This window comes from Apodemus sylvaticus, chromosome 14 (genome assembly GCF_947179515.1).
Source record: "Apodemus sylvaticus chromosome 14, mApoSyl1.1, whole genome shotgun sequence".
Lineage (NCBI taxonomy): Eukaryota > Metazoa > Chordata > Mammalia > Rodentia > Muridae > Apodemus > Apodemus sylvaticus.
Genome location: NC_067485.1, coordinates 54,142,448 through 54,154,702, shown reverse-complemented (window position 1 = coordinate 54,154,702; position 12,255 = coordinate 54,142,448). Strand labels below are relative to the sequence as shown.

The following is a 12,255-nucleotide window of genomic DNA, read 5'->3' as shown; positions in this document are numbered from 1 at the left end:
TCTACTTAAGTGACATGAAAACCTCCATCGGAGATCTCCTACAGCTGATAAACAACTTCAGCAAAGTGGCTGGTTATAAAATCAACTCAAGCAAATCAGTTGCCTTCCTAAACTCAAAGGATAAGCAGGCTGAGAAAGAAGTTAGGGAAATGACACCCTTCACAATAGCCACAAATAATATAAAGTATTTTGGTATGACTCTAACCAAACAAGTGAAAGATCTATATGACAAGAACTTCAGGTCTCTGAAGAAGGAAATCGAAGAAGACCTCAGAAAATGGAAAAATCTGCCATGCTCGTGGATTGGCAGGATTAATATAGTTAAAATGGCCATCTTGCCAAAAGCGATCTACAGATTCAATGCAATCCCATCAAAATCCCAACTCAGTTCTTCACAGAGTTAGAAAAAGCAATTCTCAAATTCTTCTGGAATAACAAAAAACCCAGGATAGCTAAAACTATTCTCAACAACAAAAGAAATTCTGGGGGAATCAGTATCCCTGACTTAAAGCAATAGTACAGAGCAATAGTGTTAAAAACTGCATGGTATTGGCACAGTGACAGACAAGTGAACCAACGGAATAGAATTGAAGATCCAGAAATGAATCCACACACCTATGGTCACTTGATCTTCGACAAAGGAGCCGAAAACATCCAGTGGAAAAAAGATAGCCTTTTCAACAAATGGTGCTTGTTCAATTGGAGGTCAGCATGCAGAAGAATGCGAATTGATCCATTCTTATCTCCATGTACTAAACTTTACTCCAAGTGGATCAAGGACCTCCATGTAAAACCAGACACACTGAAACTAATAGAAAAGTAACTGGGGAAGACCCTTGAGGACATGGGCACAGGGGAAAAGTTCCTGAACAGAACCCCAATAACTTATGCTCCAAGATCAAGAATTGACAAATGGGACCTCATAAAATTACAAAGTTTCTGTAAGGCAAAGGACACTGTTAAAAGGACAAAATGGCAACCATCAAATTGGGAAAGGATATTCACCAACCCTACATCTGATAGAGGGCTCATATCCAATATATGCAAATAACTCAAGAAGTTAGACCCCAGGGAACCAAATAACCCTATTAAAAAATGGGATACAGATCTAAACAAAGAATTTTCACCTGAAGAAATTCGGATGGCTGAGAGACACCTTAAGAAGTGTTCAACATCATTAGTCATTAGGGAAATGCAAATCAAAACAACCCTGAGATTTCACCTTACAGCAGTCAGAATGGCTAAGGTCAAAAACTCAGGAGAAAGCAGGTGTTGGCCAGGATGTCGAGAAAGAGGACCAGTCCTCCACTGCTGGTGGGGCTGTAAGATGGTACAACCACTTTGGAAATCAGTCTGGCGATTCCTCAGAAAACTGGACATGACACTTCCGGAGGACCCTGCTATACCTCTCCTGGGCATATGCCCAAAGGATTCCCCGGCATGCAATAAAGACACATGCTCCATTATGTTCATAGCAGCCTTATTTATAATAGCCAGAAGCTGGAAAGAACCCAGATGCCCCTCAAAGGAGGAATGGATACAGAAAATGAGGTATATTTACACAATGGAATACTACTCAGCAATTAGAAACAATGAATTCACAAAATTTTTAGGCAAATGGTTTGGTCTGGAAAATATCATCCTAAGTGAGGTAACACAATCACAAAAGAATACATGTAATGCAATCTCTGATAAGTGGATATTAATTAGCCCATAAGCTCTGGATACCCAAGGCACATATTGCATAATAAATGACTCCCATGAAGAAGTATGGAGAGGGTCCTGATCCTGGAAGGGATTGATCTAGTATTGGAGGGGAATATAAGGACAGAGAAGAAGAAGGGAGGTGATTGGAGATTGGATGGAGAGAAGAAGGTTTATAGGACATGTAGGGCGGGGGGATCTGGGAAAGGGGAAATCATTTGGAATGTAAACAAAGAATATAGAAAATAAAAATATTTAAACAACAACAACAACAAAAACAGACAATATGTATATATCAATCCAGCCCTACAGAGTATCCTAGAAGGAAAACTCCAACACAAGGAAGGTACCTGCTCCAAGGAAAGGACAAGGTATTAAGCATCTCACAACAAATCCAAATGGAGAGAACCACAAGCACATAAAGCCACCTACAAAAACAAACATAATAGGAACCAAGTCATCTCTCTTTAATATCTCTGAATATTAATGGACTCAACTCACCTATGAAAAGACATAAGCTAACAGACTGCATACACAAACAAGATCCATCATTTTGCTGTATACAAGAAACACACCTCAAATAACAAAGACAGACACTATTTCAGAGTAAAACAATGGGAAAAGGTCTTCCAAGCGAATGGTCCCAGGAAACAAACAGGAGTTGCTATCCTAATATCCAATAAAACAGTTTTTCAACCAAAAGTTATCAAGTGTGATGAAGAAGGACACTTTATATTCATCAAGGAGCTAATCCATCAAGAGAAAGTCTCAATTTTGAATATGCCTCAAATACAAGGGCACCCACATTCATAAAAGAAACTTAAAATCAAAACATACATCGAATTCCACACAATAATAGTGGGAGACTTCACCACTCCACTCTTACCAATGGACGGGTCATTGAAACTGAAGCTAAACAGAGACACAGTGAAACTAGGAGAGGTTATGAACCAAATGGTTTAACAGACATCTATAGAACATTTCACTCTAAAACAAAAGAATACACTTTCTTTTCAGCACCTCATGGCACCTTCTCCATAATCTACCATATAATTGGTCACAAAACAACCCTAGACTGATATAAGAAGATTGAAATAATACCATGCATCCTATCAGATCACCATGGCCTAAGGCTGGTCTTCAATAACAGCAAAAATTCCAGAAAGCCCACATACACGTGGAAACTCAACAACTCTTTACTCAATGATAACTTGGTCAGGGAAGAAATAAAGAAAGAAATTAAAGACTTCCTGGAATTTAATGAAAATGTTGACATATCCTACCCAGACTCATGGGAGACAATGAAAGCAGTGCTAAGAGGAAAGTTCATAGCACTAAGTGCCCTGGTAAAGAAACTTTAGAGATCTTACACTAACAACTTAACAGCATACCTGGTGGGATTGCAAACTGGTACAACCACTCTGGAAATCAATCTGGAGGTTCCTCAGAAAATTGGAAATAGATGTACCTGAAGACTCAGTTATACCACTCTTGGGAATATACCCAAAAGCTGCCTCACTATGCCACAGGGGCACATGTTCCACTATATTTAAAGTGGCCTTGTTTTTGTTTTTGTTTTTGTTTTTGAGACAGGGTTTCTCTGTGTGACCCTGGCGGTCCTGGAATTCATTTTCTAGACCAGGCTGGCCTCGAACTCAGAAATCCATCTGCCTCTGCCTCCCAAGTGCTGGGATTAAAGGCGTACGCCACCACGTCACAAAGGCCTAGCAGCGGCCTTATTTTTGGTAGCCAGAAGCTGGAAACAACTCAGATTTCCCATGACAGAAGAATGGATACAAAAAATGTGGTTCATTTACACAGTGGCATACTACTCAGCTATTAAGAGCCAGGGCATCCTGAGCTTTGCAGGCAAATGAATGAAACTAGAAAATATCATAGTAACTCAGACCCAAAAAAAGGAGGAGGAGGAGGAGGAGGAAGAAATAATAATGATGATGATGATGATGATGATGGATACATCATCATCATCATCATAATAGTACCAAAGATACAGTCCACAGACCTCAAAAAGGTCAACAAGTTCAAGTGCCCAAGTGAGGATGCTTCAGTCCCACTTGGGAGGGAGAAGAAAGCAATCACAAGAGTGGAGGGAGGGAAGGACCTGGGAGGGGAAATGGATGGGGGCAGGGGGAAGAGAGGAATCTGATCTGGTATTCGGTGAGGGAAAAGGACTGAAGCCCTGAGGGCCAGCAGAAAGAATGGGAACAGGCAACCTCAGGATATAGGGGGGATCCTCCAGAATGCACCAGAGACCTGGGAGGTGAGAGACTCACAGGACTCAAAGGGAGGGACCTTAGATGAAATGCCCCACAATAGGGAGAGGGAACTTATAGAGCCCACCTCCAGCAGGAAGGCAGGGCGTCAAATGAGGGAGAGGGGGGACATTCCACAGTCATAACTCTGATCCATAACTGTTCCTGTTGAAAGAATTACAGGGATGGAAATGGAGAACCTGAGGAAAAAAAGGTCCATCAACAGGCCCAAAGTGGGATCCAGCTCAAGGGGAGGCCCCAAGGCCTGACACTATTACTGAGGCTATGGAGCACTCACAAAAAGGAACCTAGCATGACCACACTCCAGAAGACCCAACAAGCAGCTGAAAGAGTCAGATGCAGATATTTGCACCTAACCATTAGACGGAAGCAGCCGACCCCTGTTGTTGAATTAGGGAAGGCTGAAAGCTGAGAAGGGCAACCCTGTAGAAGGAGCAGCAGTCTCAATTCATCTGGACCCCCGAGATCTCTCAAACACTGGACCACCAAACAGGCAGCACACACCAGCTGATATGAGGCCCCCAACATACATACAATAGAGGACTGCAGGGTCTGTGTTCATTCAGAGATGATGCACCTAACCCTCAAGAGACTGGAGGCCCCAGGGAGTTTAGAGGTCAGGTGGTGTGGGTGGTAGGGACTTCCACGTGGAGACAGGCGTGAGGAGGTGGTATGGGATATGGAACAGTTGGAGGGTGGGATGGGGGGATAAAATATGGAGTGTAAAAAAAATTAATTTAAAAAATGAGGATGCTTTAACATACACAGAAACAATGTTTCCTCCCTCCATCTCCCTCTTTCCCTTCCCCCACCCCCTCGCGCTCTCTCGCTCATTTTCTTTATGGGCTGGTTTAAATGCTTCTGATGGGCTGCTGCTTCGATTGGTTTGCTGGCAGTGGAGGAGGCCTGTTCTATTTGCTTCATTTGTTAACATGGTTTCACTGAGGTTTCTTCAACTTGGTTTCTTCTTCCCACTAGAATCTTATGGAAACCAGGAAACTGGGTAGCAGTGCTGTCTTGAGGACAGAACCAAAATGAGCCTTACTGTGACAGAGGAAGCAGCTTTTGGAAATGCTAGCCACTTGATTTGTTGACCTGAGTTGGTCTCTGACAGCTTCTCCAGGTAGAGACTAGCGGAGTCCTTTCAGAACAGCAGAGTGAAGGACTGAATGCCATCCACTCAGATGTTTCATCAGCTTCCTGCACCTTCCTTCTCCCTCCGCCTAGCCCATGAGGTCACATCTAAGGCACAGCATAGCTTGTGGCTCCTTTTATCAGGTGGGAAGGACTAGGCAGGTCTTCCCAGCTTTATCAACATAATCTCTGACTGGCCCTTTCTCCCAGGTGGTTGTTGATTTTCTTAACACTAACCATTAAGTAGGCACCTTCGAGTAACTTCTTATCTTCTCAGCCATGTGTGATTAGCCCACTTTACACAGAAGGAAAATGAGGCTTAGTTGGTAGAAGTGAAGTCAGATTTTTTATTGTATTTTATAATGTGAAATATGTTATTTCTACTCCATTTTTGGCTAAGGGGAAATCACCAACTTTCCAGAATAATGTCCTTTCATGTGAAGTCACTCTCAGTTGGGTTTTACTCTCAGTTTGTTTTCTCCATGAGACTTCATCGATGTGTAGCATGGAGAGTGGTTGATGACACCAGAGTTAGTAAATAAGTAAATGACAACTGTGCACATTGGATTACCCCCATATCTATTCTTTCCTAGTTTTTCTTGTACTGTGGAAAACTGAACCAAGAATCAAGACATTAATTTTAGCTTACAGCTGTGGACTCTTCTGGTGATGGTAGAGACCAGGAGTGTATTCCATCTTTCCTGATTGTGACTTCTGCCTTCAAAGCCATCCAATTTTGATCCTGAGGACTCCCCTGATCTCTCTATCAGTACTCATCTTTTTTAACTGCCTGGTTAAATTGAGATTTCAGCTACCTGTACCTTATAATAAGTGTTATTTCTCAACACAAGAAGTGTTTTTGTTTGTTTGTTTGCAGTTTATTTTGTTTTTTGTTTGTTTTGGAGTTTTGCTTGTTTTTGAGGGGTGTACGACACCATCTGAGAACAGAGCACCTACCTTTGCATTGTGAGCACTCAGCTGCTACTTCTTCACACTCATCTGTGCCATAGTGACATGGTGTTTGCATTCAGTGTTGAATTTTACTATGCTGCTTTTTATATTTAGGGGCTACTACTAGGGGGTTAGAACTCAAGAAAATAAAGTCATATACTAAAATTTAGGAAAATGTTTCCTGACATGTCTAACTATTGAAGAGTACTAACTACCTCATTAGCAGTACAGTGTACTCTGTACTCAGAAGCAGAGGAAGATTTCCTCTAGAATTTTTACTTTACAATGTGAAGTTTGGGGAGTTCTGTGAACTTGACCTTTAGGCACAGGCTCTAGGCCTTCTGGGGAAGGCCTAGATATGAGAAGGATTTTAGATTATGTTTATAGAGTGTCCTTTCAATCTGTGGTAGCCCCATTCTTAGTTCTGATTGTCAGCCTTGCGCTCCAAAACACTGGGATATAAAAACAAGTTTTCAGTTTGAGAAAACCCAACAATACTATAATTGTGGCTACCAGTGGGGAAGTATTAGCTGTTGCTTCTGTTTTCTAACAACTCCTTCTGCCGTGTTTTAATGGTAAAGGAGATTTAAAGTGGTCTGATAGACAAGTTTCGGATAGACGTCACAAGTTTGAATATATGAGCTTGTGACAGGGTCTAGTCAGCCTTTGTGCTGACACCTATCTCATGCAACAAACACACGTTCCATTCTAGTTGACAGCTTTCTGTAGTGACTTTGTTTCATGCTTTTCTGAAAGTTGGTTAAGATTGTATATTTGCTATCATCTTTGTTATATAGAAGTCCTCATAAATATTAAGCAACATATTTGCTACCTACTCTCTCCTTTTTTAAGGTAACAAGATCCTAACTTGATCAGAAAGAGACTATCTCACATCAGTACTCTTTTTTTTTATTTTAAGATTTATTTATTATATTTATGAGTACACTGTTGCTCTCTTCAGACACACCAGAAGAGGGCATCAGATCCCATTACAGATGGTTGTGAGCCACCGTGTGGTTGCTGGGAATGAACTCACGAAGAGCAGTGCTCTTAACCACTGAGCCATCTCTCCAGCCCCTCATATCAGGACTCTTATTTAGTTCAAGTTGAAGCAAGTTTTAAAGATTGTGTCTTCCTTTTCCATCTTCTCCCCATAGAGCTTCCTTCTCGAGGCTGTGAAACTCCAGTGTATTGAAGCCAAAGTCAAAGTACCAGAAGAACTAAATTACATAAGAGTCTGTCAGTGATTCTTTTTTTCTTTTACTTGTTTTTATTTGTGTGTGTGGTATGTGTATATTTGAGCAGTTTTGTGTCCATGTATCTACGTACATGCATGAGTGTATTTTCTGGGCAGATGCAAATATGCGTGCATATGTGGAGAAGCCTTGTTCTTTGATCGACTACGCTTTGTTCTTGGAAACAGGATCTTTCAGTCAGACATGTAGCTCACTAATAAACCCCGTCTCCTCCTAAGACTGAAATTACAAGTGAGTCATCATACCTACTCAGCATTTAGGTGGGCTCTGATGATTCAAACTGTAGTTCTCTCAATTACCAAGCAAGCACTTTAACCACAAAGACATCCCTCTCTCTCCAGATTTTGATTCTTTAATCAAATTTGGTAAGCAGTTAAAAACTGTTCATGCATAAGAACTTGCCTCCCATTTATGTTTGCCCAGAAGATGTCAGCATCTTTGTGAATAACCATTTAGCATTGTCTTCATCGTCTTTATGAATATCCTTTTATCTTTAGCTCATTACTTCTTAACGCTAAGGACAGGTACTGTTTTATTTAGTGTTGATTGGGTTCTTGGAGATTTTGTTGGAATGGTTTAATCCCAAATAATTTCTTTTTGGTATTGTAAGTGGACCTGAATTCAGGCTTTCCAGAATGTTTAGATTCTCTTTGCTGCCTGAACTTAATTCTCCTGCTTGGATCACCCATTTCCCCAGCTCTGGAGTCAGATGGTTCTTTCGTTATTGTATAACTTAGACTGGGACACTTTTTGATAGAATACTAAGATATTGAGCTGAGTAGAGACGTCCCTGATCCTTGGAGATAAAGCCAGGGCTGCAAACAAGATGCCCATGGGAATGAAAAGACAGGAAGACTAGAATAAGGACTTGTAGTCCCTGCCATATCTGAGGGGCCTAGTGCTTCCAGATGGCTTGATTGTCTAGAGATGTTGAAAATGAAAGGTGTATGCTCCTCTTTCTCCGAGTGTGCGCATGCATGCACACACACTCAAAAGGGTCATGCATGTGACTCTCTGTGCTCTCAAAACCTTGTGTTAGTCTGGTTTTTTTCTTTTAACTCTGGATTGAATAGAATACCTGCTGTGGCCCATATCATATTCCATATGACCCATATACTTCAAACACTACCTTTTAGCATGAACATGCCAGTGACCTGAAATGACCTCAGACCTCATTTGTTTACTTCTGAAGCACATGCCCTGACATAGGTACAGAACTTGCACAGAATTGTGTGTAATAGTCCTCTACCTTTTCAGGGCCTCTCAGTGCAGAGGAGACTTTTCAAAAGACAGTGTCGTTTCAGGCCACCAGCTCCTCTGGGAGCATATCAGATATGGGTGGTTTTTTGTTTTGGTTTGGTTTTTTTCCCCTAGAATTTTAAATAGCAGTGTTCTCGTTGGAACCAAAAGAATCTACTAACATAAAAACTGGCTTCCACAGTCATAGAATATACCAACAGTTTAAGATGGAGAAGTTGAAAATTAATCATGACTCTACCTAATTATCAACTTGTTATTTACTTAATTTCTCTTTCTTTCTTTAAAGATTTAAACATGGAATTCAATCCTTCAGATCATCCTCGGGCCAGCACAATATTTCTCAGCAAATCTCAGACAGATGGTAAGTTAGTAATTCATTTGCTTTTTAAAATGTATTTAACCTAAATGCGGACATTGCTAGGATCTGATTTTTCATTTATTATAGAGTTCCTTATAGTGACCATAACATACTGTATGTAATGGTGCCCTTTGTTTATTCTGTGGTAATGAGTTAGATTTTTACAATTTCTCATTTGAAGCAACTATCTTCATTTTGACATTAGCTAGGTTACCTCTGGTAGTATTATTCTATAGTGAAAGTTAATTGAGTGAGAGATAATTGAGACCTAATTCCCTTTAGGTCCTAAAGTTAAGGATGTGACACAGAGTTCTGAAAGATCAGATGTGTTCAGTTGTCCAGCAGTAAGTAAAACAAAACAAAAATCTAATCTTTAAAAGAAAGCTAATTAACTCTCAGTCCTGTCACTCATCAGCTCAGTTGAGCCTGTACCTGAGATGCAGATCCTTTCCTTTCTTTCCTCCTCTTCCTCCTCCTTCTCTTCCTACTCTTCCTCTTTCTCCTCCTCTTTCTCCTCTTCTTCCTCCTCCTTCTCTTCCTACTCTTCCTCTTTCTCCTCCTCTTTCTCCTCTTCTTCCTCCTCCTTCTCTTCCTACTCTTCCTCTTTCTCTGCCTCTTTCTCCTCCTCTTCCTCCTCCTTCTCTTCCTACTCTTCCTCTTTCTCCTCCTCTTTCTCCTCTTCTTCCTCCTCCTTCTCTTCCTACTCTTCCTCTTTCTCCTCCTCTTTCTCCTCTTCTTCTTCCTCCTTCTCTTCCTACTCTTCCTCTTTCTCCTCTTCTTCCTCCTCCTTTTTTTTCCTTTGCTAAACACTAGATAACTAGCTCATTCTGAAGATGTTAGAATCCTTGCATCCTGTCCTAAGTGTGTGTATTTTTCCTATGGTGTGGGCGTAGCTCTTCTTAGCCCCTGGCTTACCTCACTCTTCTCTGGCCCTTGGTTTCAAAGGAGAGGAAAGATAACACGAACTCAGTTTTTGTAAATCTTTCCGGACACCAGTAGAGAAGTAGGGCATAGGGCAAGGTGACCAGGATATGCCTGGCGAAGGGAAAACCTGCCGGTTCTACCCTTGACTCTGGACAGATTGATGGTTCTAATTCCGTTTAGGTCTACAGAGACTAAAAAGAAGACAAACATATCTAAAACAGTAGTTTTATGTATAAGAATGGAGATTGCCTCAGTAGTGGGTGGATATCAGCTTTGACACAATGTGGATGATTGTCAAGCAGAGTCCTTGAAAAAAATCTCAAAGAGTAAGAAAAGAAAAAATCAATAAGCACCGAATACTGGTGAAGGATGCTTTCAATTTATTAGGTTAAAAAAAATGTCAACCCTAATTTTTTCTCTTTGACAAATGAAAAGCTGCTGAGAGGTATAGCATATTACAAGCAAAAGAAGGTGGGATAGGATAGAGAGATGAGAATGAGGATCAAAACTGATTTTCCCTAAATACTGGAGAACAGTGAGGTGAGAAACTAGTGTCTAGCTGTCTGGTGGCAGATAGGGCTCTACTGTTGAGCTAAGATGTCTTCCCTATTATCTCCTGTGATTGTCAGAGTCTCTGGGTGAGTGGCACACTGTGGTTGTCCTGGTAAAAAGAAGTGATTTAACAAAAAGAAGGATTATTCCAGAAATAGGCTAAGCCATTCATCTCTCTAGAATCCATCTTTCTTCCCTTTTACTAGAATTTCAGATCTTTGTATATTGCTTTAGTTTCTCCTAACTACTAGGGCTTTCTACTCTACATGCAGACATAACTGAGTTCCATATTACAAACAAGAAGAAAAGTGACCTCTTCCAGTAAGTGTTCTCTGCTCTTTTCATTCAGATTGCTTCCCTGACCTGGGATTCAGGGGGACATTTCAGTCCTGTGGTCTTCACTGCCATAACTTCTGTCGTTCTGCAGGCAGAGCCAGCTGCTGAAAACAGTCCTCTTTAATGCACAGTCAATTTATCACTGATTTTAAAAAGTGGTTGTTTTTTTTTTTAATTCATATAACAATCTTGGCAACTTTAGTGACTTATTTTTGAGGGAAGTAGTTGAGAGAATTGGGTATTTATTTTATGAAGCAACTTTGAACAACTTGGTACAGAAAACAAAGCTACCATTGCTTTTCTATTCATACATGTTAGAACAATTGCACCACATGCTGCCAGGTTGCAGTGTTTGTGTTTACCTGTTCGCTCCTTAATTCCACATCATCATCTCCTGGACTTCTCCCTTGGAGCCTGACTCTGATGGGATTTCTTAGTGACTCAGAGTGTATGGTCCTAATGGGAGCCTTTGTTGGGTCCAGGTTCTCCTCATACATCTAGAGCAGTGGTTCTTAACCCGTGGTTCTCAACCCCAGGTAGCATGTAGGATATTTATATTATGATTTATAATAGTAGCAAAATGACAGTTATGAAATAGCAATGAAATAATTTTATGCTTGGAGTCACCACAACATGAAGAACTTTGCAGCATTAGGAAGGCTGCAAGGAACTGCTTTAGAGCCTATGCACAGAGCCGGCAGATTATGTGTTCTCTATTCAAAGTGGCTGCCTCTCCTCAGCCTTCTGTCATACTACTAATCTCTAGCCATTTTAGCTCTGTAAACACCTGAGCTCAAGACCTTACTCTCTTCTAGCCCTGAGTTATTGTGTGAGAAATACAAGTTTTTCCTAATTTATTTCTCAGCATTGTTTTATATGCTTTATGTGCTGTGTGCTAGTGCACTTCAGAACTGTAGATTGCTAGACAACCATCTCACTTACCTGTCTGTCTTTTCTTTGGCCAATGAACAGTAGTATCCCTCTTTTCTGGCTTTTTAAATTATGCAGTACATTATAACTAAGCATATTCACCCATGTGTGTAACTGAACATGAAACTTGAATTCCTAGCTACCTATGTCTTTTTACCTAATCAGCCTCTCTGTCCCCTCTCCCATGTTCCCAGACCTGTAACTGTTGTTAAATGCTGTACTTCTGTGACTAGCCCTTTGAAATTCTGTATGTCAAGAGATTATACTGTTTGTCTTTCTATGACGACTTACTTTGTTTCACATTGAATCTCATTATTCAGAGTGAACTCTTTGGTTTGGATTTTTGAAACAGTGTCTTGGTTTGTATCCTATACTGGCCTGGATGGAACTCAGCATTTCTCCTGCCTCAGTCTCAGTAAAGATTGCAGGTATATGCCACCAACCCCCAAACTGTCACTGTTTATAAATAAAAACTATGTATGTTACCTTTTGCTTAAGAAGAGAGATGGCTTTCTTCAGTTTGTTCTAAGTATGCTGCTACCAGGTATAGAAAGTT

General features: G+C 40.7%; 1 protein-coding gene across 2 annotated transcripts in view; it reads left to right on the top strand.

Moving 5' to 3' along the window:
• Positions 1-12,255, top strand: part of Ccny (cyclin Y) — a 133,312-nt gene that overhangs the window by 62,888 nt on the left and 58,169 nt on the right. For both annotated transcript variants that reach the window (XM_052156674.1, XM_052156673.1), the window contains exon 2: positions 8,886-8,960. In XM_052156674.1, the coding sequence (XP_052012634.1) occupies positions 8,886-8,960 (75 nt within the window). The remainder of the gene's footprint in view (positions 1-8,885; positions 8,961-12,255) is intronic.